At 66.4% G+C, this 27,932-nt stretch overlaps 1 protein-coding gene across 5 annotated transcripts; it reads left to right on the top strand.

Moving 5' to 3' along the window:
- Window positions 1–409: 409 nt before the first annotated feature.
- Window positions 410–27,761, top strand: TEX264 (testis expressed 264, ER-phagy receptor). Of its 5 annotated transcripts, none has more exons than XM_036030263.1 (6): window positions 425–496; window positions 1,357–1,433; window positions 3,470–3,761; window positions 12,458–12,679; window positions 23,833–24,022; window positions 27,172–27,761. In XM_036030263.1, exons 3-6 carry the CDS (start codon window positions 3,504–3,506, stop codon window positions 27,462–27,464), a joined length of 963 nt encoding a protein of 320 aa, XP_035886156.1. In that variant the 5' UTR covers window positions 425–496; window positions 1,357–1,433; window positions 3,470–3,503; the 3' UTR covers window positions 27,465–27,761. The 5 variants fall into 5 exon arrangements, with proteins under 5 accessions (XP_035886157.1, XP_028374155.1, XP_035886156.1 ...); XM_036030266.1 differs by having other exon boundaries at window positions 429–496; window positions 23,833–24,001; window positions 27,172–27,747; XM_036030264.1 differs by lacking the exon at window positions 1,357–1,433 and having other exon boundaries at window positions 410–497; window positions 27,172–27,747.
- The last annotated feature ends 171 nt before the right edge of the window (window positions 27,762–27,932 follow it).

Genomic DNA, 27,932 nt, shown 5'->3' with positions numbered 1-27,932 from the left:
GTTCTGTTCCCAAGTCTGTCGCGAAGCCTCAGCGAGAGCAAGTGGCAGGACCGCCGACCCGCTGCACAAATGCCGGAGACCTCTGCAAATGCTCTCCTCTGGCGCCGGCTTCCTGCACCCCAGCCTGGCTCTCCCTCACCGGCCGCCAGGTGGACCGCCCTTCACGCCTGGGCTGCGCAGCCGTGGTGCTCTCGCCGACCCAGATGCCGAGGGGTCCTCGGCACCCCCAGGAGTGGGTGGGAGGCAGGAAGGTGCCGGGTGGGTTCCGCCCCTGACAGCTGGGGAGGGGGCGGAGGAAATACACGCACACTGGTTGCCACGGAGACGGGGCGGGGCAGGCCTCTGCCTTTCGGGTCCCGCGCACGCGCCCACAACCTCGGCCACGTCCCCGCCGTGAGAGGGGGCGGGGCGAGCGTGCGCCGCCGGGCGCGCGCAGGCTCCGCGACGGAGCCGGAGCCGCCTGCGCGCATCGGTGTCCGCGGCGGGTAGCCGCTGAGGTGAGAGCCGGTCGGAGGAAAAGCGTTCCTGCCGGGACAGCCTCACGCGCCCCGAGTGTCTGGGGACTCCCTCCGCCCGGGCGCGGCCTCAGGGTCCCCCGCGGCCCCGGCCCCTCTTTGCATCTCGACCCGCCCGCCCCTTGCCCCGACCGGGTCCCAGGGCCTGAACCTTGGACCAGCCGCACCACCCCCGGCTGCCTCCGGCCTCGGCCGCCGGTGCAGGGCACGTCCCGGGGCACGTCCGGGGGCACTAGAGACCGAGGGGAGGGTGAGGGGAGCGGGGGCGGAGCCGCACCTTAACTCCGCCCCCGTCCCCCCCGAGGCCGTGCCTGGAGCCCGGCTGCAAACTTTGGCGCCCCTGAAGTTTCTGTCTCGGCTGAAGAGGAAGGGACTGGGTGAACGGACGCGGCGCGGCCGAGCCGGGGTGGGAGCCCGGGCTGGGAGGCGGCGGCGTCCCCTCCCCGCCGGCGCTCGTCGCGGGGCCCTTTAAGGGCCAGCCCGCCGCACGTGAGCGGCTCCAGGAAGCCAGCGCGACCGCCGCCCTGACGCTCGCGGGGACCTGCTGGAGGCCACCACCCCGGGGGCTCCAGAGGGGGCCTAGCGTGCCCACGGCCCGCGGCAGGAGGGGCTGTTTCGGGGCCAGGTGTGGCGGCTGGAGCCCTCCTGGAAAAGGGCTCTCTAAGGTCAGGGCCGAGGAGCCTCCTCGGGGAGGCCGAGTTTGGCTTCTGATTTCCCCAAGGGGGATGAGGACGCGGTGAGGGGGCGACCTCTTGATGAGGGGGAGTTCTTACAGAGGACGGGGGGCCAGGTGCCCGGCTCAGTGGTGGTTGTCTTCTTTCTAACCCGCCCCTCGTCCCCCGCGCTGGAGCACTTGGAACACCCAGCCCCGGCCGCGCTGGACACCATGAGTTGCTAAAAGCGAGCCTGACTTTTCAGGTGAGCTGCCCCGGCTCTGCGCCCCTCGCGGTTGACTATGGGGGAGCTCTGGGCCCTCCGCTCTGTTTCCCGCCTTTCCTGAGACTTGAGGAGATGAGAGGAAGAGCCAGGCGGGGGCTGAGTTCCTCTGAGGGGACCGGGAGTGTGCATCCCAGGCGGCAAGTCAGAGGGAGGGCAGGCCACTCCCCAGGCATCTGGGGGAGCTGGACACCCAGAGCGTCCAGCCGGGGGCCCTGGCTTCAGAGAAGTCCAGCGTGGGTGCAGGGCGTGGGCTTTTCTCCAAACCCTGTCGCGAGGGAGGGGAGAGACAGAGAGAGAGAGGAAAGGGGGGGTCTGGGATCAGACTCCCCGGGCTCCCTTTGCCTGCATGTTGGTCTGTGTCTGCTCAGTGCCTGTGTGACCTTGGGCCAGCCTCTCAACTTCGAGCCACTTGCTTCCTGACCCGTGTCTCCCTCGGTCTGAGGGTGAACGAAGGAGCTGCGTGTCAGTGTTGAGACAGTGTGTGGCAGGTAGTCCTTGGTGAGAGAGCCGTCATCATCGTCCTCTTCATCATCATCGTGGGAGAAAATGGGAGTGGAACTAAGGGGAGGCAGGGAGTGTGTCCAAAGATGGGATTTTGGCAAAAAAATCTTGACACACAGGACCCACAGGGAACAAATGACTCCATAGAGCGAAGTTTTCCAGCAAGCTGAAGTGTTGACCTTCCGCTCCCAAAACTTTTAAATTTTAAATAGTTGGGGTCCCATGCTCCCCCTCCTTTTTAAACAGGCTTCTCTGTACCAGGATGTCTTCCCCACGCCACCCCCCCCCCCCCCCAGCTGTCTGTGTAAGGGTCAGGCCTCTGCCCTAGGCTCTGCCCCAAGGGCTCAACCCGGGCTTTTGTCTTGTGTTGTGTCCCTGGGCCTGTTCCTGGGTAGTGTCTCTGCTGCTGTTGCTGCTGCTGCTGCTTCTCCCCCAGAAATGCACGTCTTTATTCTTTGTACTGTATGAATAGGAGGAACAGGAAAGGCCAGACTTGAGAGGTAAAGGGCGCACACAAAAGGGAAAAAGGATGCCTTTCTGGAACTGCCGGGCGCAGGAGGTGGGGTGGGGAGATCAGAACCACGGGGACTGAATCCCGAACACCTGGAGCTGTTGGGGTGGCAAGGCACTGGGCAGCAAGCGGGCCCCAGCTGCGGTCCCTCCACCCTCAGGCCAGCCCCCCTGCCTTAGGGGATGAGGAAGTTACTTCTCCCGCTGTTGTGTCTCCACTCGCAGCAGCCTCTTCCTCCTCCTCCTCCTCCTCCTCGCTGTCTGCACCATGGGCTGAAAAGGCGAGACGAAGAGGCTCCCGTCTGGGAGGTGCAGTGCTGGACTGTGTTCCTGCTCTGGTCTGGCCTCCTCCGTTTCTGGGCGGGGGAGCTTGCTGGATGGCACGACTCCTGGGGCCACGTGTGCTTAGCCCAGGAGAGTGTCCTGTGAGTCTGTGAGTCTCTTCCTCCAGCACACTCCCCCCCACAGTGTTTGGCTCCTCGGGGTCTCCCTGCTTGTCCATGAGTGTGTGCCCTCTGGCACTGGCTTGTCCCCCCCCCCACCCAGGGGTCCTTGAGGCTTGGGAGGCTGGGCAGGTGTGGGCCTTAGGTCTGGGAAGGAAGAGGCATGTGGGGGTGGGGGGTGGTGGCAGGCAATCCAACAGCTGGTCCATCCCAGGGGAAGCTGGTCAGGGCTGGGAACACGTCCCCGGCTGACTCACTCTTATGCCCTCCATGACTCAGTTTCCCGAGGTGGGACCAAGGCCACCAGCTGACCGGCAGAGCAGCTCCGAGAGCCTCCGTGATTGTGGTTAGGAAATAAGGAGGCCTGTGGCTTCAGTCATCCTTTGTAGATCACTCTGTGCGTCCTTCTAGGTCACTCTGTGTGTAAACACCTCTGGCCACTCCTCCTGGGTCAGAGCACCCAGGGCAGGGCTGAGGCTGGGCCAGAACTGGCTGGCGGGCAGGTGGGCACCTTGGTCAGGGCAGGCTACCAGCCTCCCGTCTCTCCTGTCTCCTTCGCAGCTGCATTGGGGTGCGGCGTCGGGGGCACAGAGCCATGTCGGACCTGCTACTCCTGGGCCTCATTGGGGGCCTGACCCTGCTGCTGCTGCTGACGCTGCTGGCCTTTGCCAGGCACTCGGGCCTGCTGGCTGGGGTGGCCGTGAGCGCCGGCTCACCCCCCATCCGCAACGTCACTATGGCTTACAAGTTCCACGTGGGGCCCTACAGCGAGACGGGGCAGCTCTTCACGGAGAGCTACAGTGTCTGCCCCAGGCTGCGCTCCATCGCCATCTACTACGACAACCCACACCTGGTAAGGAGCCCGCCGGCCCGGCTGGACTTCCACCCCACGGGTGGATGCGGGGCGGGGCTTGTTGTGTTAGGGGCATTTGGGTTTCTGAGGAAGTGGTGGGAAAGTCTGAGCTGGCCCTGCACACCACCTCCTCCCTGGTCTCAGAGCTCCCTCCAGGTGTAGCCTGGGCTTCTGTTCGCCTGTAGGAGTGTGTGCTGGTTTCCTCCTCGCCCAGGTCTGATTCCCCTGGGTCAGGGCTGCCCATGGACCTCTGAGTGCGGGGGGGACCGTACCACTATGAGTCCCTAGCCTCTGTCCGGACTTTGGTCCCCTGCCGCCTCTCCTTGTCGTCCCTCCCTCTTCCATCCCCATGAGAAGCCAGCGCGCTGAGCCCAGGCCTTTTGGATCCTGCCCTGTGTTTGGGGCCGTAGCGCGTCACCTCAGTGCCTTTCCTCGCCCAGCGCTCTGCTGTGGTGGCAGCTTCCCCAGGGCTGAGAGCAGAGGCTCTGGGCGTGGGACTTGGAGTCCCAGTCCTCCAGCCACTCTGTGACCTGGGCCCAGTTATCAGGCGTTACTTTGGACATGAAGCCGCCTGGTTTGGAGGAGGCCTCGGGAGGCAAGCGGAGCCAAGCAAGCTGCCCAGAATGTCTGAGATGCTGGGGTCAGAGACCAGCCCAGCATCGCTGGCACCTGTGGGCGTCTGGCGGGACTTACAGCCTGTAGTGAGTCAGGGCTCACCAATGTGGCCTCTCGCCATGCCCTGGGCGGTGCTGCCCACGGCTGCAGGGGCTGGCAGCTCTGCGAAGGTTTCTTCAGCCTCCAGCCCTGAGCCTTGGCAAACCAGACGTTTGGAATCCCCGGCTCTGGGGCCCTCACCTGGTGAGCTCACGTGGGCAAGGCCTCCCGCCTACCCATCTGGTCTCCTGACCAGGCCTGCCCGGGGCACCCCGTCCCAACGGGCGTGCTGACTGCCTCTCTGTGCCGGGTGCTGCGCGACACCTGCACTCCGGAGAGGAGTAGACGTGGCCCCGCCCTCAGGAAGCTTCCTGTGGTTGGCACGTCAGCCCCACACACAGGAGTCTCCGGCAGGGCCGTGCTCAGTGCCCACAGAACTCTGGGCTTCAGGTTCGGAGGAGGGCGCCGCAGGTCCGCCGGGGAGGCTCCGAGAGGGGTCTCAGCTGGGCCGTCTGCCGCGAGCAGAATCTCGCTGTGCCCGGGAGGGCCTCCTGGCTGAGGGAGCCGCAGCAGCCAAAGCCTGCAGATAGAGGGCGACGGGAGAGTGCGGCCAGGGGCCCTTTGGTGGGTGGAGAACCAGGCAGAAGGGTCACGGGGTCAGGCAGTGGGAGGTACAGCAGGTTGGGAGGGAAGGTGCAGCGCAGTTGGCCACCTGCGATTTAGGGCGCTACCTGGATGGCAGGTGGAAGAGGGCAGGAGATGAGGCAGAGAGGCCTTTGGTGGTACTGGGCCGGGACCTGTGAGAGGTAGCGTCGCCTGGCTGAGGGATAATAGACATCGAGGTTCTGAGGGCATGTGGCTGGGAGACAGCACTAAGGGTCAAAAGCCCTGGGACCCCAGGGAGATGGGGCAGGCCTGTGGGAAGCCCCTTGACAGGACACCGACACACTGCCCCGGGGGGCGGGGGTCCCTTGTGTGAGTCCCTGCCCTCCTGCCACACCCTGGAAGGCTCAGGGAGAGGGAGGAGCATCCTCACAGCCACCTTGTTCCTCGCAGGCCGGTCTACCCGTCCGGTCCCAAAGCAGCACGTTGCCGCCTCACGGGTTGGAGGCGCTAATCCCTGGACGCAAAAGGCGACAGGTGCCCCGGGGAGGGAGGGGATCGGTGCTGGGGGCTGGTGCAGGGAAAACTGAGAGAGAAGAACCCCAGCTTGGGACACTCTCACAGAGCCTCTGGGCCCGGCCCCTGCCTCCAGGCAGCCCACCAGGCAGCCCTCCTGGAGGTGCAGTAGGCCCTGTGGGCCACCGGGGTTGGCTGGGTAGGCCTGACTTGGGAGCCAGTGTGGGGACCATGGCCTGCGAGTTCAGCCTGGGCCTGCGACCTCAAGGCCAGCATTTTGGGGTCCTGGATCGGTCTCTGCACTGTCCTGCTGTGTGATTTTGGGTATATTACTTCTCCTCCCTGAGCCTCTGGTTCCTCATCGGCAGAGTAGTGTTAAAACGCCTGCTTCGTCAGCAGGCTGGCCGGGGTTAAAGTGAGGGACGTGGGTGAGGCCCTCGCCCACACCTGGTTCTCCGTGGACATTTAGCAGCCACAACACAAAGGGCGGGAAAGACACCGGAGCTGCTGAGGTGTGTGGACGGGTTCGGCGGAGGGCTTGTGACCCAGGCTTAGACCCAGGGTCTGGCGGTGGACGCTTGGCCGCACAGAGGATGGCTGTGCAGGTAAACGTGGCCCCTCTGACCCTGTCCCTCCTGGTTCTGGGTCACCCCAAAAGACACCTGTGTCCCCATTCAGAGCTGGGTCACACCCTGACCCCTGGATGTGTCAGGGATGCTTACTGCCGCCCACTCTGGAAGCTGGCCAGCACACTCCCTGCCCAGCCCTCCCGGTGGCCACGGCCATCCTCCGTGAGGGCCCCTGAGGAGGGGACGGCGGGTCAGACAGCAAGAGTGGGGTCCCCGTCTCACATAGCTCACGCGTTTTTTTGTGTTTCTGTCCAGTAAATAAATACCTGCGCCTCTCTGTGCTGGACCCTGGGGCCCTGCAGGGACCCCTCGAGGAGCCCAGCCCTCAGCCCCGAGCTCTCAGTGTGGGGGCGCCAGGGGGAGAGGCCCTGTCCAGGCCTGAGGGAGCCTAAGAACCCGGGCCTGGTGCTCCCGAGGCCACCGCCCCCAGCAGTGGCCACACGGGGGCGACACTGTGGTTCAAGAAGGAAGGGACGGGCTGTCTGTGAGCTGTTGGAGCCTCCCCCACTCCCTCCCCTCCCCAGCTGTGCACAGTGGGAGCCCGCACCTGCGTCTCTGTGAGCGTGGGAGGGCGGGAGGGAGGCTCTTTCAGCCTCGGCCAGTAGAGCAGTGACCAGCGGAGAGCTGGCCACCTGCTGTGCACCCGCTCACCCCAGGAGTGGGCACGCCCCTAGCCTCAGCTCCTAGCTCAGCTGGCCAGGGCGAGGCTACTTCCTGAGAAAGGCCTGGTGAGGCCTCACCTGGGCCGGCTGTGGGCGCAGGAAGTGACTCAGGAAAGGGCACCCCCGAGGCAAGATCGCAGCGATGGCTGTGGACACATTCATGTCGGAGGCTGCTTGAGCCCCTGCACCCTAGAGATAGGCAGGTGGGCAGGTAGGTTATCGCTTGTATGTCCGTCAGCCCTGTGTCCTGGAGTTCTGGGTGGGAGGAGGCTGCAAGGTCGGAGCACGTGGTTCTTACGGGGCTGGAGGAAGATGCTCCCCTCCACCCCTGAGGGCCCTGGTGGAGGCCGGGGCGGTGGGGGGGAGCACGTGGCAGGAAGTGGACAGACCCCGGCAGGGTCTCGTAGGTGCCCTTCTCCTTCCAGGGCCCAGCATTCGTGGAGTGCAGCCATTTCCTCTTCTAAGTGCTGGGAGGCGTTGGGGGGAGTTCCAGAGTTAGTCACTGACCTGTCATCCCTCCCTCCCACCAGAGCGCACACGGCGCATGCACGCATATGTGCAGACACACACATGCACGCACGCACACAGGTCCAGTGTGTGTGGCCCTGTCCCTGTGCAGCTAGAATAGGGTCATATGTCCTGTGCCCTCAGCCCGGCTGGGTGCCTTGGGTACAGGAGGAGGGGAGGATCTGGGAGGACCCGGAGTGCCTCCCTCGACCCTGCAGCTCTGGCCTGTGGACAGGCCCTAGTGGCTGGGCTGCTGTCACCATGCCTGTTGGTCTGTCCCATTTGCCAGCCTGGCCCTCCACCTCCGGCCACACCCTCTGCTGCTGCCGCCTCCGCTGCTGTGTTTGGGGCTTGAGCAATCGGCCTGCCTGCCCTTGCGGGGAGCCTGGCTGAGACACGTGGGGCGGGGCAGCCGGCTCAGGACCTGGTGCAGGCCTACCAGGGGGTATCTGCCTTGGGCGTCAGTGGTTGGGGGAAGCTGGCAGCGCTTGGGTTCTGCCATTTGCAGCGAGACTGCCACGGACACTCCTTTCTTCCCCCGTCTACCGAGAGGCAGCCTGGGGCTCCCTGGTCGGTAGGGGCTGACTGATGAGAGTTCTGCCCAGGCCTGTCAGAATTTTTGCGAGTGGGGCATGGGGCCCCTGCCCTCCTCGGAGGCACTGAGGTTGCGTGGAGCCTGGGAAGGGGTGAGGGGGTAGGATTTCGCAGGTTCAACCCGGCTGTGCGGGTGGAGCGTGGGCTGGGCCGTTGTTCCCAAGGGCCTGGCCATCCCCTCCCCTCCAGCCCTGCCCTCCGCAGCATTGATCTTCAGGTGGGGGGTGGGCCTCTGCTCTGCAGCCAGTTCGCTGTGCAGGGCAGCCCTGGAAAGGCGAGCCCCTCTCTGCCCAGCAGAGCTGCCTCTGGGAGGGAGGAGCAGTGCGGTCCGAGGGGAGAGGACTTTGGGTTTGAATGGGTTTGAATTGAGGCGTCACTTGGTCTGAGAATCCCTACCTCCGGGCTTTTGGTTTTTAGGGGGACTAAACACTGGGGACGAGACCCAGCCCCCAGCCCCTAACACGTGCTTAGCACTCCTGGAATCTAGAGGGAATTCAGAGGGCCCTGTGCTTCCTGGGATGTTGCAGTTTCAGGAACCCTGCCCTTGGCCCGGTGCTCTGAAGGTCGCCTAGGCCACAGAGGGGCACAGTGGAGGGAGAGGGCACTGTGCCTTCCCATCCTGGGCCCATTTCTCGGGCTTCCCAGTGGCCATGGGCTGTTTGGCACAGGTCTGGAGCTGGTCTGCCTGGTTCGAATCCTGACTCCATCACTGCCCTGCTCTGCAGCCTTTGCTGGATAGCTTTGCTCTCTGGGTCTCAGAAACGGTGCTTACTGCTCAGTGCTGTCTGGATAGTGAGCTGAAGCACGGAAGGCAGCGACTAGGGCAGGTGGTGGGCACCTTGTCAGGGCCCAGCTGGGGCTGGGGTTACACTTGGGGGTGAAGAGAGGGAGGCTGGAAGACTACTAGATGGGGGCTTCCAGAAAGCACCTGGACCCCCCTTTGGAGGTGGGTATCCTGCTGACCCCTCTCCTCCGGCCCGGGGTGTGCACTGCCTGCGCCCTGACGCTAGCGCGCCCCACTGTGCCTTTAGACCCCAGCTGCTCGGTGAGGTTCGGCCTGCAGGGCCCGAGAGTGTCAGTCAGTCCGAGGTTCACCCTCCGGCCGTGCTCCCCAGGGGCAGCCATGCAAGTGACAGGCACGACCCTGCCCGTCTCACCGCAGGCGGCTCTGGGCCGGGGGTGCTGGCCGGGTGCAAGTCAGGGCAGCCCTCTGGGGCTGGCCCCATCTGCTGAACCCAGGACCTGGGTTTGGTCTGAGCCGGCGGACACCGCTTTCCCTTTCTGGTTCCTGGAAGACGGTCAATCTTGTCCACTTTCCAGGCGCAGGGAGGTCTCGACCACGCAGGGACCCTCTTCATCGTGGCCTCTCCAGAAGGGGCGGTGGGGCCAACCGGCACCCGGCAGGGCTGGACCCCGAGCAGGACCTCAGCATGTGCTCCCCATCTCACCCGCGGTGCTCAGACTCGGGGCCTCCTGGCCCCCAGGAGGGGTCCCTCCGGTGTTCTCGCCGTGAGGGCAGGTTCTGGGCGAGCCTGCCCTTGCCCGGAGTTGCGGTGGGCCGCCACTGCCAGTCTCCCTGGCGTGGCTCGCTGCTGGAGCCAGTGCTGGCCCAGCTCTTCTGCTCACGGGTACCCAGAGAAACGACTGCCGTGGGGTGGGGGCAGATGGGAGCAGGCGGGTGGAATTGGGAGGCCCAGGCTGACCTCCCGAGGCCAGGCCCCAGTAAAGAGGTTGCACTGAACTCAGATGTGGGGGTCTCTAGCCAGCAGAGCATCCCCACCTTCCAGGCCCTTTACAGCCTCAGCGGGCCGCTTCCCTGCAGGTTCCCGGGAAAGCCTTCCTCTGCCCCCAGACCAGCTTGGTGTAGGGCCCGTCTCATCTCCTGCGGGTGCCTGGTTCGGCTTCCTCCCAGCTCCAGCTCGGTACGGGGCTGCTTAGCTGGAGGTAAACTTGCTGAGCAGTCTCCCAGGCTGCTCCCTTTTCACCGGCCAGGGCAGCGGAGGGCACAGGCAGTGTCCCCCTTGTGGACTTGAGAGGATGCTTAGGCGGGAAGGGAGCACCGGGGCGCCAAACACCTCTCGGGTCTCGGAGTCCGTCTCCTCGTTAGCTGCTCCCCTGTCCTGTGACAGGAGCTCCCCCCCTCTCCGAGGGTGGGGAGGCTTACCCCCAGGGCAGACTTGTGTGCGCATCTCTGCACACACACGGGCTATCTCAGAGCACACCACAAGGACACCCCATGTGTGCGAGGTCCTGGGCTTTCTGCTGGAGGCCCCAGGTGGTGGGGCATCAGCGACAGTGCAGCCCAGAGCTTGCTCCCTGCAGGAGGCCTGCAGGCCCAGAGAGGCTTTGAGGAGGAAAGGTGAGCTGACTCTTACCGGGTGGGCAGGCGGGAGTTTCCCAGGTAGAAGGGACTCTGGGGAGGGTGAGAAAGGACATCCCAGCAGAGGAAGTAGCTTATGCAGAGGCAGGAAGCGCAGCAGGGCAGGGCATGTTTGGGGAGCTACAGATAGTGCCGCGTGAGCCTGTGCGTGGGCCTGTGCGGTGGCGGAGGAGGGCGGCCCAGCAGGCCGGGCCAGAGCCGGGGTTTGTCCCTCTGTCCCTCAGACCCGGCCTGGGGATGCAGAAGCGGAGTGCCTGCTGAGCTCCCAGCCTGCCCGGGGCAGTGGTGTGGGGGTCACTGAAGACAGCCTGTGTGCTGGGCTCGGGGCTTCCATCCTAGGGGTGACCTGAGGGCCATGAGACTTGTGAGCTGGATGGTCACGGGTCTGCTGGTGCCTCCTGGGAACTGCTGAGTGGTCCCCGGAGAGACCCTCGGACCCCAGCCCAGGTTGAGAGGAGAGGAAGTGACCGTCCATCCATGTCGCATGTAACCTGTGTTGTACAGCCCAGGTTGCCAGGGTCAGGAAGGTGAAGATGGGCTGTGTAGCTGGCACCGACCCTGTGAGAGCCGCCTGCCTTTGGGTCCTTCCCGGAGTCTTCCCGCATGAGTGGGGCAGTGGCACCATCTAGAGACAGCGGGTGGAAGTGCAGCACCTCTGCCTGGGTGGGAGGCGCATTGGGCCAGAGAAGTGGCCTCGCTGTGAGGCTGACTTCCTGTGGGAAGGAGTTATGGCACAGTGTGGGGGTGGGGTGCCCCCCGAGCCATTCTAACACACTCCCCAAGAGGGTGTTTGAACATGAAGGACGGGCAGAGAGGAGCTGTGTGTTCGGAGGTTTGGGTGGATGAGCATTCTAGGCCGGGGGTCATTTGTGTGGCCTGGGTCAAAGCTGCTAATGACCGACAGCTATGGAGCACTTGCTGGGCTGGCTGCTGGGCCCTGGGCCAGGCAGAGGCCTCATGCAAAGTATTGGACACGGCAGTGCTGTAAGCAGGCGTCAAGGAGCTGGGGCTCTGTGAAACCAAGGGAGGGAGGGGTCCGGCATCATGGGACTCGGGGCCTGCCTCTCCCAGGAGTTGAGGTTCTGACCGCTGTACCGTGTTGCTGGCAACTAAAGCCCTGAACTAGGCTTAATGACGTAAGATGTTCATGGGGCAGCAAGGGGCCAGAGCCACAGAGAGCTGGGGCGACCCCAGGGACTGCACGCAGGTGAGAGCCTGGAGTCAGGGCCCGGGTGCCAGGTGAGGGGGAGTGCCAAGGACGGGTCCAGGATGGCCAGAGTGGAGAGCAGAGCGGGGCTGGGAAACCCCCAGGGGCCTGTTGGTGGGGCTTGGAAGAGACCAGAGGAGAGGCGGAGGCAAGAACTGGTGAAAACGACTTCGCCCCGCTGTGAGGGGTCTGGGGAGAGGACAGAGGGGGTTTCAATGTAGGGTTAGTTGGTCTTGTATCCAGGCGTGGAGGGAAGCCAGGGTCTGAGGTCTGCAGTGACTCTCTGATTCAGGAGCATGTACCCCTGGGGGCCCAGCCCAAGGGCTGGTACAGACTCAGGTGGCAGGAGGTGAGACCCACCGGGGCCCCTTGCCACTGGGAGGAGCAGCAGGTGCTGGACTTCAAAGGCCTGGGGTCAGACCTAGGAAGTGTCGGGGACTCACAGAGGCACCCCATTTGGATGGGCTTTGTGGGAGCCCGGGGAGGGAGGGGAGCAGGGTGCAGCGCAAGTTCTAGGGGCCCAGAGAGATCAGGAAGGACCTGTGTCTCTGGCTTAGCCAGGAAGGGGTTAGGGCCTGGGGTGGGGTGCAGGCTGGAGGGGTGGTCGGGAGGCCTGGGTGATAGCGGCGGCCCTGCCTGGGCAACAGGGAAGAGGACCTCTCATAGTTTCCTCCCCCAACCAGGGCTCAGCCCGACCTTGCATCCTGCAGCCCCAGTGCAGGCCGCCCGGGGCCTGGTGTGTTGTTGGAGGAATGAACGAAGGGATGGGGGAGCCCCCCCAGGCCGAGGCCACAGGGAGGCCCCACCGGAGCCCAGTTTCCTGGCTCCTGCTGTCTGGGGCGGGCAGTCCCGCCGGGCCCGAGAGCTAGCACAGAACCCCAGAGGCAGGAGGTTGGAGGGCCCCCTTCCTGTGCCTAACACGGACACCCCGCTCTTCCTCGCAGGTGTCCCCCGAGAAGCGCCGCTGTGCAGTGGGCAGCATTCTGAGCGAAGGCGAGGAGTCGCCCTGCCCGGAGCTCCTCCAGCTCTACCAGAAACTTGGCTTCAAAGTGTTCTCCTTCCCGGCACCCAGCCACGTGGTGACGGCCACCTTCCCCCACACCACCGCCCTGTCCATCTGGCTGGCTGCCCGCCGTGTCCATCCTGCCTTGGACACCTACATCAAGGTGAGCCAGGCCTGTATGCGTGTTTGTGTGTGTGTGTGTGTGTGTGTGTGTCGGGGAGCGAGAGGGTGCAGCCAGGGAGGGCTCCGCAGGCTGGCACAGAGAGGCAGTGTGGGGAGGCTGCACGGAGCTCTCGTGGGACAGGTGCCCGTGGGGCTGGGGGCATGGGCAGCGCCCGCCGGCGTCTCTGCCAGAGGCCCGAGACTGGAGCGTGGGCCCCGGCGGGTCTTGTATGGGCACAGGGAGCGTGTTCGGAAACCCAGCCTGACCAGTTCAGCTCCGGCTTGGGCCAGAGACACGCTCGGTTGCCGGGCCCCCGCTCTAGACTCAGATGGATGGCCCCCCTGCCCCCCATACTAGAGGCCTGCAGAGCAAGGGCCTGAGGCTCCCGGCGGCTGGCGGGCCCCCGGCATGCATGCGGTGGCCGTGGTCCTGCCTCTGCGTGGGCTCGCGTACCTGGGTCCCCAGCCCAGGCCGGGGTGGCGGCGGCAGGCCTCGCACCCTTCCCCCACCCCCCGATATGGGTTGGCAGCCCCCAGACCGTCCGCTTGGGGAGCAGGAGGGCCAGCTGCCCGGGGACTCGATGGGGTCTCTGCCCACGGAGAGTTTCTTTTCACCTTTCCCAGTTCCGCATCCCCCTTTCTCTGAAACACTTTGTGAGCGTGGGCGCCAGGGCAGTGACCCCAGTTTTGACTGAAGTGGTCGTTCAGTCTCCCGGACTCCACTGTGTTGACTGAATGTCTGGGCGTGGGGTGCTGTGCTGGACACTGTGCGAGAGGTGTGGGGAGGGGCGTTCACAGTGAGGCGTGGGGACAGGTCACACACGTCAGACGAGGATGGGACGCGTGCCGGGAGAGAACCAGGTGAACCGGGCACGGGGCAGCCCCTCGGAGGAGTGCCCTCTCGGGCAGGCCCCGGAAGAGCCCTCGGGAGGGGCGTGGGGGTTCTGGGCAGCCCAGAGGGAGAGCAGGGGTCTGGTCTGACACCAGCGAGGTCACCGTGGGGTTTCGGCAGGAGGGTGACGGGACCTGAGCCCAGCCGTGCCATACAGGCCGTCCCGGCCCTGGGTGGGAGGCCGATCAAGGATCCTGGGGGCCACTGTGAGTCCCAGCGTGGGTGGGCTTGGACCGAGACCGTGGCTGCAGAGAGGCAAAAGGGTGGAGATCTACCATCTCTTTGGGGGTGGGGGTGACACATGGACATTGGATGGGCTGGGTGCTGGGGAGGGTTAGGGAGTGGGAGGAATCCCGGGCTTGGGCCCCCTGTGGCCTGGGCAGAGGGGAGGGGTGCGTGTGCAGTGGCGCTGTGCAGAGCCTGGAGAGCTGGGGGGTCCTGGTCTGGGGGGCAGCCGGCACCGTGGGCTGTGTTGGGGCAGCAGAGTCTGGAGCTCAGAGAAGGCAGGGCTGGTGCTCATGTTTAGGGCCAGGAACCTGCCAACAGCATTTGTCCTGGGGACGCCCTGGGGCAGCCCGAGCTGCACAGAGAGTGCAGCCAGTGCGGCTGGGGCTAGAGCACAGAAGGAAGTCGGCGGGAACGTGAGCCCTGGCAGCTTCGCACTTGGTTCCCGGGCAGCCCAGGAAAAGGGACAGGGCCTTGGTGACGGACGTGGGGGCCCAGAGAGGCCCTGGCTCGGGGGGCACGAGAGTCTGGCGTCGGGGCCGGGAGTGAGTGAGTGGGGCCCTGGGTCAGCAGCCGTGGCCCTGGTGGTCGAGATCAGGAGGAGGAGAAGCAGGAGGGCTGCTGGCATAGTCGGGCGGCGGCGCAAGGGAGACTGAGGCGACTTTCTCTGGAAGCCAGAGGGTGGCAGCCAGGAGGCTGCTGGCAGGGTGTGCGTGCCCTGGGGCGGGGGTGCCCAGGCTGAGGGGCAGGTGGGGCAGGAGGTGGGAGCTGGCTGGTTGTGAAGGCAGAAAGGGAGGCCTCAGCGCCCAGGACTGGCAGCGTGTCTCCTGGGGGCACGGGGAGCTCGCCCAGCTCGCCCAGCTCACCCAGCTCACCCGGGGAATGGCTGGGTGTGACGTCCCCGGCTCTGTGTGTCTCCCTCCATCCGCGAGCCAGTCCGGGGGGCCACCATGGGAAGAGGCGTTCTGGGTTCCAGACCTCTGAACAGCATGCGTGCCATGTGGTGTGGTGGCGAGCGACTCAGCCCCCAGAGCCTTTTCTGGCTCCAGGGTGCCTATTTTTAGACACCTTTGTCCAAATTTCCCGGCCCCTGACAGCTTCACAAGTGGCCTGGTTTTGACGTCACCTCTTTGATGAGAGCCCGTCCTCCCCCCTCCTCCTCCCACCGCCCCTGGTCAGCTGTGCCCCAGCTTGACTCTCCTGGGGTGGAGCGGGGGCGGGGGAGTGCCGTCCCCTCTCCCGGCCTGAGACGGGGTGGCCGGGGTAGTGGGGAGAGCAGAGGTCTTCTCCAGGGGTGTCTGTGTGGCACAGGGGGTCTGGCAGCCAGCTGGGAGAGAGGTGCCAGGCTGCCCACCTGCAGTGTGGCCCAGGCTCTTGGCTGGGTGCTGGAGGTGGGGGTCTCTGCCCGTGTGCTTAGCCTGACCAGGCATCCTGGGGAACAGAGCTGGGTGACAGACGAGGAAGAGGCTGGCTCTGCCTTTGGCCCCAGCCTGCACGGAACAGAGGGCCTCCCTCAGCCCGGGCGGCAGGGAGAGAGACTGGAGGCCTCCTCCCGCACCTGCCCTCAGCCCCGCCGCCCTGGGGCCCGGGAAAGGAGGCTGCGAATGAGGCTCTGGGCTCCTCTGACTCCCAGCCCTGACAGCTGGCTGCCTTCAACTGCGTGTGCGTGTGCGTGCACGTGTGTGTGTGTGAGTGTGTCAGCGGGCACGCCCTTCTTTTCCTCCACCTGTCTGGCTTCTCTCCGCTCCGAGGCTGGCTCCGCCGTGGAGGGGTGCACAGGGAATGACGGCAGCCTTGGGCGTCTGTCTCAGGAGGGGGAGGGGTGGCAGGGAAAGGCCTGAGACCCCTGGCAGTTGCAGAGGGGCCTGAGCCTGGGGCAGGAGTGGTCTCCTGGGACAGCGAAGGTCTTGGGGGTCACTGTGAGGGACCTGAAGAGAACCATGTGTCAAGCCCCCGTGGGGGTTCTGGGAGGGCGGCTGCACCCCAGCACTGTGCGGCAGCCCCTGGCCCACATGTCAGCCCAGAGCAGTAGAGGAGGCCCCCAAGTTCACCACGGGGGGTCCATCCTAATGAGGAGGCCGGGCCCGTGGAGCAGCCAGGACGCGGTGGGCGGCCCGGGGATGCCGTGTGCGGGGTGGTATGTGAGCGGCTCCCGGGCTCTGTACAGGGCTCAAGTCTGTCTGTGGCAGGTGTCGGGGGAGGTCGAGGACCGTGTGGCGCTGGCAGCTGAGCCCCCTGTGCCTGACTTCCTGTCAGCGGACTGTCATCTTCTGCACAAAGCCCCCGTCCCCAGGGCCTCTGCTTTCCGGGTGTTTTCAGGGGGAGGGCCCTGGTGACGTCTGGGCATCTTCTGAGTGTGGGGGTGCACAGGGCCTGGTGCGAATGGAGGCCGGTGGGCTGGGAGGGGCCCTGGAGGTCCGACGCCGGCTCTTTCTGCACAGAATTGGAGAGGAACTGGGGGCGGGGGAGTGTAGTAAGCCAGCAGACAGCTCTCACGTGCTCCGTCTTTGCATATCAAGTGTTCGGTTGAGCACAGTGCCACTCACCCAGCACCTCCAGCACGCTACAGACTTGGCGAAGTATTCTCTGTCTGCTGAGCACTACTCGCCCGGTTCATCATGGCACCCAACAAGGTAATCCGCAAACGTCGAATTAGCAGCCAGGGGGGTGGCTGGGTTGACGGGGTCGTCCTGCCAGGGGTTGGAAGTGGCCGGGGAGCCCAGACCATGCCTCCCAGTCTGCTCTAAGCAGGAGCCCTGGGCGGTGGCAAGGTGGCCCCGTGGCTGGAAGCCAGGGCTGAGGGGCTGCAGGCAGACCCTGACCTGCTGTGACCAGAGAGGCTCTGCCTCTGGGCGTCGCCATCTGAGCTTCTGTTTGGAGGAGTGAGCGACTGCCCCGAAGTGCCTCCTGGATGGCAGACAAAGCTTGGAGCGTCCCCGGGGAGCCCCGCAAAGGTGACAGACACGGAGGGGGAGATGGCCCCGATTTTGCATCCTGTGGGGAGCGTTCTCGCCTGGACTCACACTGCCAGGGCTGTGCTGGCCCAGCGGGGCGCTGGCCCCGGGCTGGGCGAGGGCGGCCAGTGCCAGGAGCAGAGGCAGGAAGAGCCCGGCCGTGTGTGTGCCCAGCAGGCGCCCGTCAAGGAGGGCTTGGCAGCTGCCCCGGGCACAGGAAGCAGCTGCTGCGGGTGCCCCCTGGGCCCCTGTCCTCGCCCCGAGTGTGGTGCAGACAGCTGCACTCCCAGGTCCCTGCACCGGGGCACTGGGGCTCCGGGGCCAGCTCTCTCGCCAGTGCTGCCACCTGCCCGTCAGCCTGCCCCGGCCCAGGGAGGAGGGCGTTCTCAGCAGCGCCAGGGCTTGGGGCTGAGGGACAGGCCCCCGGAACTCTCGCCGTTGAGCCCCCAGCCTCCGGGTTTAGCCACGCCAGGGGGCAGGGCGGTGGGTAGGGACGGATGGGATGGCTTCGCTGGGACAGGCAGAGCGACCGGGGGGGGGGGGGGGGGGGGCGCAGTGTGGCTGAGACTGAAGGATGGGCGGCGTTCTCCGGGCGGGAGGGCAGGGCAGGTTCTGCGTGTCCACCGCGGCTCGAGTGCAGGGCGGGAGCGAGAGTTCGGGCCCAAGAAACAGGGCCGTGTCCCGCGGGCTCTTGGGCCCCGCTGGCAAGTCTGAGCGGATGAGTGACAGGTCCAGGCCGGGCCTTGGAACGGGCCTGAGGGAAGCGGGAGGGAGAGCCGGAGGCCACAGCCGGACTCTGGACGAGGGAAACAGAAGTTCCCTGAGAGCAGCATTGCCTCTCTGCTCCCGTTACCCCGAGCTTACAGGGGACCCCTCCTCCCACCGTGCCCCTGCACGTGGAGACCAGGCCCCGCCCCCCCACCGGCCGGCCCTGGAACCCGCCCCTCAGCCTCTCTGGCTTCATGCCTCCCCACCCCCCCGCACCGGGCCGAGAGCACAAAGCCAGCCTTTGCTGGGGCGGGCGTGGGCGCCACCGCTCTCGAAATACCAGCTCGGATGTGGTAGCTTGGCAGCCCCACAGGACCCCGGGGGCTGAGGCTTTTCTGGATGGTGCTGTGGGGCTGGGCTGCTACCCATCCAGAGGAGCCTTCCTCCCCAGGCAGACGGGACCTGCCAGGGAAAAGTCTGTTGCTGTTGGAAAGCTCGTGGCTCTGGGCAAGGGGAGGGGAGACTCCGAGGAGGGGGCTTGCCCTGCAGAGCAGCTCTGCCCTCAACAGAGCCCTCCGAGGAGGAGAGGCCGGCTGCCCGGTTGTGACAAGAAGGACTCCCCCGGGGGGCCAGGGTCAGAGGTGCCAGTCTGAGGTGGGGCACCTCCCCCCTGCCCTGGGCCATCAGTCAGCAGCATCCTGTCAGCTCGCGGCACTGAGGCCCCAGGTTGCAGAGAGCAGCTGGTCCTGGGCGGGTGGCGGGGGGGACCTGCGGAGCCCACCTTGGCATCGGCATCGCCCAGGAGGGTGTGTGGAAGGGAGAGGTGGGAGGCAGGGACAGAGCCCCGGCTCCCCGAGGGCTGCTCGCCTCCTCGGGCTTGGGGAGGCAGGGCAGGCCTGGGAGGTGGGTAGGTTGGCCTTCCAGGCTCCTGGGGTGGTGCAGCATGGTGGGGGGGTGCTTCCCGGGCCCCCCAGGTACTGGTGCGCGCTGCAGGTATCCGTCCCCTGTGCCTGCGTAGAGGCAGTCACCCTCCCTGCTCCTCCGGGCCCCTCCGTGGGCCGCCCAGGGAGCCGCGCCCGCCCGGGGCGCAGGGATACGAGCAGAGGTGTGAATTGCCCGGCCAGCTGCCGGCTCGAGGTGAAAATGAAACGTCCGCAGGCGGTGGCGGCGGCAGGCGCAGCAGGCCGGGCGCCTGGCGCAGCGCCGCCTCCCGCCTGCGCCCCCGCCCCTCCCCTTCCCCAGGCTCCTGCCCAGGCCGCGCCCCTGTGCCGCTCAGGGGGCCCTAGGTCGCCCGGGCCAGACCCCGCCCCGGGAGGGCCGTCAGCTCCTGCCCCCATCGTGTTCCTGACCGTCTGGCTAGTGCACAGAAAAGTGCGCTGTGCTGCTGCTGATTTTGTGACCTCAGCGTTGGTGGTGTTTCTCCCTTGATTGTCTTTGGTTTCTCAAGTACACAGTTGCCCTTAAGTAATGGCAATTCATTCACCTTTACCAGTTCCTCACTTATTTCGATGCCCTCTGTTTTGATCTTTTATTGTTGGGGGACTGAAATCCAGAGAGAAGCCACCGGCTGGCCCGCTGGGAGCTCCTGCAGGGCTCTGGACTCCTTCCTGGGGCTCCCTGCGCCTTCCCGCCCTCTCTCTGTCCTCCCCGGCAGCCCCTCTCCCTCCCGGTCCCCTCAGCCCGTCATCTGCAGGGCCTCGGGCCCTCCCGCTGCACGCTGTGCGAGGGGAGGGTGCTCGCCAGCCCTTCTGCGGCTCCCCTGCAGGGGTACGCTCTGGGCCAGTGGCTGTCCGGAGGCCCAGGGCGGACGAGAGGGGGCCGGAGAGAGGGCAGTGAGCAGAAGTTCCGGGCAGGCTAATGACAGAGCGCCACGTTCCCGAGGCGGCCCTGCTGCTCCTCGCCCGTCGCTTCCCATCGCCCCTCGCGTGCGATGCAGCCCAGCTGCCAGAGGGGCTCCCGGGGCCTGAGCCCCCGCTTGCAGACACCGCTGCGCGCAGGCGGGCACACAGCAGTGTCTGTGTAATTAAAAATGAGCACGCCTCGCTTCACCCACTGCGGAGATGCCGCCACCTCGGGGGGCGTGCGGCAGCTGTGTGCTGGCCGTGCGGGCCGCCCGGCTGTCCGCCCTGGCATGGAGGGACGCGCAGGACCGGGCAGCTCAGGCTGAACAGGGAGGGCCAGGGCCCCTCACCCCAGTGAGGTGGGAGGTGAGGGGCTGGGTTTGGGGAGCGCTCTCGGCCCTCCCTGGGCAGAGACGTGTGGCCCAGCCCTTGGCCTGCACCCATTGCCGCCTCCTTTTGGGGACTGGAGGTCACTTTGCTGCACGCAGGCCTAGCCTCGAAGCAGCCTGGGAGGTGGACCCACCCCCAGCCCCCACCGGGGCCTGGCCTCTTCTGCCCCCACCCCTGGCTGAGGCAGGACATCACATGGGGGTGGTTCCGGGGGTTCTCCTCTCTCTCCGGCCACCACCCCTCCCCCGACTCAGTAAGGACTGGGGGTACCCTTGGCTCAGCACGCCAGGCTAGCCTTCTTACCGGAACCCTGAGCTGCGTGGGCTGGATGCTCCCCCCACCCCCACCCAGGGGATGAGCACCACGTGAGGTGGGGAGGAGGGGTGCGGCCTGTCCCCAGAGTAGCTGGGGCAGGGGCACCTGTGCGCACCGCTCTCTCCCCTGTCTGCCAGCTCTCCCGGGGAGTGGGCTGGTGTGGGGGCGGGGCTGGGGGGCGGGGAGTGCTGGTGCCTGGGGTCCCCTGGAAATCCCCGCGTGACCAGTGGGATCGTGTGTCCTCCCGCTTCAGCCTGCGGGAGGCCCAGGTGGGAGGGAAGCCTCGGAGGTGTGACTCGGGGCTAGAACACCTGAGCCGGTTTCTTGCGGCTCCTGGCGGCACCTTGGCCCCGTGAGTGGACTTCGTTCTGTTTGATGGTGAGGGTTGTGGACGGCCGTGTCCGCCCAACCTTGGGGTGGGGACTTGTGGTCTCCTCGAGCCTGTGTGTGGGAGTGGGTTGCCCTGGGTGGTGGCCTCATCAGGTGGCCAGAGCAGGCTCCCCTGTCCCAGTGCCGCTTCCTCAAGCCTCTGGCTGTCTGGACAGTGGGGAGGGGCGGGCCCTGGGCTGGGAGGACTTAACGCCCCTCCCCCGCCACGACCAGCCCCGTGTGATGGTGAGCTGGTGTCCGGGGCTCTGGGCAGTCTGCTCTCCGAGGGTGCCCCGGGGCCAGCTGAGGGAGAGGCGGCTGCCCTCGTCCTCTCTCACTGGCTGTCCAGTGTTTACCAGCTCGTGGGTGTGCTGCCCGGGCTGCAGCCTCTGCTGGGCAGCCGGGGCCTGGGCGCTGGCCAGTCCCGCGCCTCGCCCTCCACCCATCCCCAGTGGGCAGAGCGTGGAGAGGGGTCTCCCAGGAGAGGCTGCGGGGGCATCTCTAAGCCCGTGCCTCGCTGTGGGCCTGGGTTGGGAGTTTGTGCCTCTGCTTTCCTGCCCCTGAGCGAATCCTGGCAGGACCCAGCAAGTGTTAAAGTGATCTGGGGCTGAGCCGTCAGTGAGATTTTAATTAGCTCCACGCCTCCCTCCAGAGGGGAGTGCCAAGTGCCAGGGCCTCCAGGTGGCGGGGGTGGGGCTGGACTGGGCTGGGCTGAGCTGGGCTGGGCCTGGGTGGGAGGCTGCCCCTCCAGGGGCTGGGGGCAGGCTTGGGCAGCGGGTGCCCCCTGTGTGGGAAGTTGTGAGGTGCCGGGGAAGGAGGGACCGTGCAGCCAGGCCACAGTTGCCTCTCCCTCCTGTCTCCCCTGTTCCTCTGTTCTCCCCGATGGCTTTGAGATGAAGGCGATGGCAAGGATGGAGGATGCAGTTTCCATGGCAACAGGGCTGTCCACAGCCAGGCAACTTCAGAGCCGGGCTCTCCGGGAGGAGGCAGATGCGCAGAGCAGCCACAGAGCTGCCTCCCACCTGCCAGCGAGGGGGCTGGCAGAGCAGGTGGCTGGGGCCGGCCACCCGGCGCCGCCCACCCTGGTCCCAGCTCCGAGGGGAGGGTGGGAAGAGCACTGACCCTCTGTCACCCCCGTCACTTCCAGAAGGAGGCTGTGCCGTCTCAGGTGTTGGCAGGGATGATGGGGTCGGACACTGTTGTCCTTGGAATTTCTAGAGGAGCACAGGCTCCCAGGGGGGATCCCCAAAAGCCAGCTGTCCCCAGACCTTGAGAGGTGGGTTGCCAGCTAACGGGTGGCCACTGAGGCCCTTTCCCGTGGACCCGCAGAGCGCCCAGAGCGTGGGGGTGCCGGTGAAGGCCGTGTCCTGCCTGGGTTCGGGGCCCTCTCCCTCATCCTCCCTCTGGCTGCCGGGGACGGCCCCGGACCTTCAGGGGCCCCCCGGCCTTGCTGACATGGCCCGCTTCACCGAGAGGGGCTCAGGTCCTGCGGGTGCCGGCCCCTGGTGCTGGCGTTAGAGGGTCCCACGGCCTGGGAGTGCCCACTTCCTGGCGAGTTCTTGCGTAGCCTCCTCCCGAGGACCAGGGCTGGGGGGAGAGTGTGGGCAGGTGGAGGCGCGGAGGCAGCCATCGGCTGCTCGGAGGTGGGAGGGGCTGGGGCCACTGACTCACTGGATGGCCTGGGGAGCGCCCGGCTGGGCAGAAACGAGTGGACTCCTGACAATTAAAAGTAATGACCTTCCTTCGATGACCCTGGAGGTGTCAGGGCAGGGGTCCCATTCTGCCCCGAGTCGCCCGTGGAGTCAGAGGCTGAGCTGCAGTGAGACCTGGGCCAGAGCATCCCCCCCTCGCCTGACTCGAGAAGTCCTGCAGGCTCTCCCCTCTTCCCCGCTCCCCTCCCCCCCCCCCCTGCACTTGCTGTAACCGGAGGGGCTCCTCGACCAGGGCTCAGCCAAGCAGGCGGACAAGTGGGGTCCAGGAGTGGCTTCTCCCCACCGCCGCTGAGTCTCTCATTACTGCTGAGTGGAAGGTCCATTTCAGAGCTCGTGGCGAGAGCCAGCGGTGCTATAAATAGCCACGTTGTGAAGGTTGGTGGGTGAGCGGGGACAGGCCAGGCCCGCGCGGTCGTCTTCGTGGGTAATTGTGCTTCATGGCAGGGAAGGGGGCAGGCTCGGGAGCAAGATGCACTTGACCCTGTTCTGGCAGGTGTCTGTGCCCCCTTCCGCCCACACTGGGGCATGGGGAGCCTTGGGTTGCGGGTCCAGGAAGGCCAGACAGGGGGGAGGGGAGTGCCTGTCCCAGCACTTGGGGCCCCATAATGTCCAGTGTTAGATCTACTTGTCCCGTGCGCCCCCAGCCTCAGGGCTGGCTCCTCCCCTTGGCTGGAACTCTGGGCCCTGGTGCGAACAGGGCTGGGAACCAACCACGTCTGAGGGTCTCAGAGGCTGGCGCAGATGTGGACTCAGGGGGGAGGGGGAGGGGAGAGGCTTTTGCTGGCCTGGAGCCCCTGGCCAGGGCGTGTCCGTAACACGTTTGCCAGGGCCAGGGCGGGACCGGAGGCCTGAGAGGCCAGGCAGTGTTGTCCGGGGGTGGGGTGCGGAGAGGAGGTCAGGGCCAGGCAGCCTGGGGTGGACAGTCAGGCAGTCGGACCCTGGCTCAAGGCCCCCGTGCTGGGGCAGCCCGAGGCGGTAGGCCTCACGGCTGCGCGTGACCAAGTGCCATCTGGGCTCGCCTCTCAGCCCCGGACACGCGAGGGATGAGCAGTGCCAGGCTCCCGGGTCCTTTTTTTTAAATCCTCGCCCAAGGATATGTTTAGAGAGAGGGAGAGAAGGAGAAGTATCAATGTGAGAAAGAAACATTGATCTGTTGCCTGCTGCATGTGCCCCAACCGGAGATGGAACCCACAGCCTAGGTATGTGCCCTGACTGGGAACCGAACCCACGAACTCTTGGTGCACAGGACGCTCCAGCCAACTGAGCCACCTGGCCGGGGCTCCTGGGTTCTTTTTTTTTTTTTTAAAGATGTTTTTGTTTTTAGAGAGAGGGCAAGAGAGGGAGAGAGAAACATCCATCAGTTGCCTCCCATACCTGCCCTGACCGGGGACCGAACCTGCCACCCAGGCGTGTGGCCTGACCTCGAATCGAGCCGGAGACCTTTGGCCTTGCCAAATGACGCCCAGTCCTTGGAGCCGCACTGCCCGGGGCCCCAGGGTTGTTTTAGCGCTTGCCCAAGGGGGTGGTCCCAAGGACTCCTGGGTCCTCGGACCACCGCCCCACCCCCAGGGCGAGGGGCTGCGCCCTTAGGGCGTGGTGTGCCTCCCCTGCAGGGGTTCGGGGCATGAGGGTCGTTGGGGCCGGGGGCCCAGCTGGCGCTGGGAGCGCTAGACAGCGGCCAGTCTCGGGACCCCCCAGACCAGAGGCCCACGTGCGGCTCATCCCACCCTCTGCTCGTCTCTGACAAGGAGCGGAAGCTGTGCGCCCACCCTCGGCTGGAGATCTACCAGCAGGACCAGATCTACTTCGTGTGCCCGCTGGCTCGGCAGGGGGACTTCTATGTGCCCGAGGTGAAGGAGACGGAGCGGAAGGGCCGGGGGCCCGTGGAGGCCAGTGACGCCCAAGCGGACGGCGCAGGTACAGAGGGTGCGCGGCGAGGTGGGCCTGCGGGGCGGCCGAGGCGCCTCCTCCCCGGCGGGGCCGCACTGCCGGTGTCCAGGCTGAGCTTGGCCGGGGTGGGAGGAGGAGACCTGTCCCCCCAGGACCCTCGGGCAGAGCTGCCTGTCCCCGGACGCAAGGGGCCGGGGGGTGTGGGGTCACGTGTCCCCCCGGCAACGCAGATACACGGGCTCCGCCTGGGTTCCCTTCAGCCGTCGCAGGCGTGTGCGCCCCGGGAAGCAGACCGCTGGCAGCCGGGTGCCCGCGGCGCGGCGGTGGGGGCGGGGCTGCTCTGGAAAGGCGGGCCGTGGGTGGGGCCCAGTGGGAAATAGGACTGGCCGGGATCTGGAAGGTAAGAAGGCGAGCGTGGTGTCCTGTCCCCTAGTACGGGGGCCGCGGGGAGCCAGCTGCTCTCTCCCTGCCTCGGAGCACCCGGACGGGGAGCACGGAGAGTGGGGGTGGGGCGGGAGAGCGGTGCCGGCCCCTGCCCCCAGAGCCGGCCCGCGCACACTTGCCTGCCCTCAGCCCAGCCCCTGCCATGACCCCTTGCGACCGAGAGCTGTCCTCAGGGGTGAGGGGGCCTGCCGGTGACCACGACCCTCAGCCGGGCCTGTGGAGGGAGCCCCACGTGGTCTGCGGGTCCGTGCCCGGCGGGTGTGGCTCGAGCTGGAAGGAGAGGGGCTGTCCCTCCGCGCCCCGTCTTCAGAAGACTCCCACTGTCTGTCCGGGCTTCGGTGACAAGGTCACCCTGGAGAGCATGTGCTGTCCCAGGTGGGGGTCTGGGAGGCCGTCTGCGCTCCCTGGGGGCTGTGTCCGACACAGCCAGCCTCGTCTGCCGCCTAATTACCTCCACGGGGCGCGCTCCCACCGCCCGGAGCGCCTGCCAGACACTCTTCAGAGCCCTGGCTGTGGGCACAGGATGTGGCCCAAGGTCAGCAGGCCCGAGCAGTCCCCAGGGCAGGAAGGGGGAGCACCTTGGCCTTCCCCCCCCCATCTCTCCCTCTCTTTGGCCCGCCCACCCCCCCAGCCTCCCGCCCAAACACCGCCTGCCAGGGTGCTGAAGGGCTGCTCGGTGCCCGCCGCAGCTGGCTACAGCTGCAGCTCCCACGCCCCTAGCTCCCGGCCTGTCCTCCCACCAGCCCGCCTACCCGCCCACCCGCTCCCTGGCGTGGAGGCCAGGGCTCTGCCCACCTCTGACAGGCTCTGCCCTTATGCCGGGGCGGACGCTGGGTGTCTGCCTGCCAGGTGCATGCCGCTTGCATGGCACTACATGATGGGTGCTCGGCCGCCCAAGGCTCGGCCTGTCCCTGCCCCCCCGCCCCCCACCCCCCACTGGGGCCCCTCTGGGGCTGGGAGGCCAAAGAGGGTGATTGCTTCCTTGTGCCTGTCACTGCATTGATGTATTATTTAGCTCCAGAAAGGCGATGAATATTTGATCTCTACGCCGGCTGCAGGCAGTGGAGGAGGTGGGGGCTGGGGTGAAAGTGGCAGCTTCACTTCCTGGCCCAGCAGCCCTAGGGATTTAGGTGGGGTGTCACTTCCCTGCCTTGTACTCCTTTGCCACAAATGTCCACACGTCCCCAGGGGCTGTCCCCTCCCAGCATGCTGGGCCCTGGCCTGACGGGGCACCCTGGGCTCCTTCCTCAGAGCACTCCTAGCCCAGGCGCCGGGAGAGGGAGGCCTCCACACCTGAGTCCCCAGAGAGCCGGCAGGTGAGAGAACGTGACAGTTGAATGGGGCCAGGGAGACACTGTCCCCTCTTTTGCTCCTGTCAGGCCTGCAGCCCCTGGGGCACTGGTCATCATTTAAGAAGCCACTGAGGGGCCGGAGCCCTGACCCAGGGTCAGAGGGAACCACCCCTAAATTAGGGCGTGGCCCGGGCTCCCTCTCGAATCCCTGCACCCTGGGGGCCACGCTGGGGTCCCATGGGGTCCCAGCAGCGGGAGAACCCTGGGCCTGGGGCCTGGTCCTTCCAGGGCTCACGGCTCCTCTGCCAGCAGGGCCCACAGGACATCTCGGGGGCCAGGGAGCTGGGGGAGCAGACCCCAAATTCCCCCACCCCTACCTTACACTCCAGCTGAGGATCAGTGAAAGTTCCAGTCCAAGTCCAAATGCCGAGCAGTCCCCCGCTGCCCTTGGCTCGGGGCCTCCTCACTATGGAGACAGGATCTGGGGAAGCTGTCCCGCCCCTCACCTTCTGTGACGCGGGACGGCTGCCACCCCCAGCTGCTGCCAGTGCCTCTGAGCCCAGGACACGAGTCCCGGGGTGCACCCAATCAGGGCAGACGCAGGCTGCTCGCCCGGAGCACCTGTGGCTGTGGGAGGAGCCGGCTGGGCGGGTCTGGCCCTTCAGGACAGCCCAGCACTGTCTCGGGCTCTTGGGGCTCTCTGGCCGCCAGCAGCGTGCTCTCGTGGTCCCCTTCTGCTTTGTGGCTCAGGAACCATCAGTGACGGGGTGCAGGGAAGGGCCCCGCTGGGGTGCCAGGCAAGGGAAAGGGAGCCCCTGAGGGACGCCGTCCCAGCACTCTGCCCGGGCGTCCCCCGGAGGGGCTGTTTCTCAGGATCTGTCCCACGCCTGTCCTGCACGTCAGGCACCAGGGCAGAGGCAGGGGCCAGCTGACTTCCAGCCTGTGGCAGCTCCCCGCGGGGCCCTCCCTGGGGGCCGGGGGCGGGAGGGCAGGCTTCCCGGTCATGCTCCCATCCCCACGCCTTATGGGCTGCAGTAGCTGGCCTCCGACAAACCTCCCTCCAAGCCTGAAGCGGGGTGGAGGTGGGGCACCGCTTGGGTCTCTTTGTTCTACTTGCAGCGTCTCAGCTCAGGGCTGAGTGGTCCTTAATGGACTGTTAGGGTGGGGGTAGGCTTTGAGGGCCTGCCGGAGCAGAGGCTAATTCGGGGTGGGGAGCCAGTGCACAGCAGGCTGCCCTCCCCCTCCCTCCCTCCTCATTCCCTCTGCCCTGCCATTGCAGCCTGCGGCCAGGGCAGAGGGCAGAGGGCAGAGGGCGGCTGCACCGAGCCCCCTGAGCGGGGCTGGCTGCATGATTCATGAGCGTGCCGTGCATGCTGAGCCGCTGGGCCCACGGTAGAGTGCTCTCCTCTCCCTGGAGGAGGGTGGGGGTCTGAGCTAACCTGCACCCCTCCTCCCGCCCAGGAGCTGACAGGACAAGCGAAGGAAGCTCCGTGAGCCTGGAGGTGGGTCCTGGCAGCCGGGAGACTTCAGCCGCCACGCTGTCCCCTGGGGTGCGCAGCCGTGGCTGGGACGACAGCGACAACCGCAGTGAGCACAGCTACAGCGAGTCAGGCGCCAGCGGCTCGTCCTTTGAGGAGCTGGACCTGGAGGGCGAGGGACCCCTGGGGGAGCCAAGGCTCAGTCCTGAGGCTGAGCCCCCGGGGACTCCCAAGTGGGCCCGGGAGCTCAGTACCCCTGAGAAGGGTGAAGAGTGACCCCCGGCCCGCGGCCTTCTCCGGTGCGGTCGCCAGGAACTGATCAGGCTCTTCGGCCCTCTTCCTCCGCCACCTCCCGGGCCCAGGCTGGGGCCAGGGGTCTCAGGGGACCTCATCGCTTTGACTGCCCTGGCCGCTAGCCAAGCCCTCTCCTCGCTGCCCTTCCAGCTCCCGGGGCCGGAGGGGCAGGGGCTGTTTTCCGCACCTAGCCCGGGACTGCTGTCTCTGTTGCATCTCTTCTCAGACTCACGTTGGAGCTTCCAGGACCCAGAATAAAGCAAAAGATTTTCTCGTTTCGCCTGGATTTGGGCTGTGCATCTGTTTTTCTTTCCACCCTGGGGAGCCCTGTGCAGACAGGCTGGGAGCAGGGGGCAGCAGGGTGGTAGGCCCAAGAGGCAGAAGGAAGGGGGCCGGCCACCCTAGGCAGGGGCAGGACGGGGGTCCTGGAAGCCCTCCACGCCCCGCTCT

This window comes from Phyllostomus discolor, chromosome 7, assembly GCF_004126475.2.
Source record: "Phyllostomus discolor isolate MPI-MPIP mPhyDis1 chromosome 7, mPhyDis1.pri.v3, whole genome shotgun sequence".
Classification (NCBI taxonomy): Eukaryota; Metazoa; Chordata; class Mammalia; order Chiroptera; family Phyllostomidae; genus Phyllostomus; species Phyllostomus discolor.
The sequence above is the reverse complement of the archived record's forward strand: the minus strand, read 5'-3'. Positions and strand labels throughout refer to the sequence as shown.

What these genes read in the sequence shown, in the direction of transcription:
- TEX264 (XM_036030263.1), top strand. Translation starts at nt 3,504, where the DNA reads ATGTCGGACCTGCTACTCCTGGGCCTCATTGGGGGCCTGACCCTGCTG. An exon ending in CCTTGGACACCTACATCAAG is followed by an intron (nt 12,680 to 23,832) that starts GTGAGCCAGGCC and finishes GTCTCTGACAAG; the next exon opens with GAGCGGAAGCTGTGCGCCCA. An exon ending in TACAGAGGGTGCGCGGCGAG is followed by an intron (nt 24,023 to 27,171) that starts GTGGGCCTGCGG and finishes CCTCCCGCCCAG; the next exon opens with GAGCTGACAGGACAAGCGAA.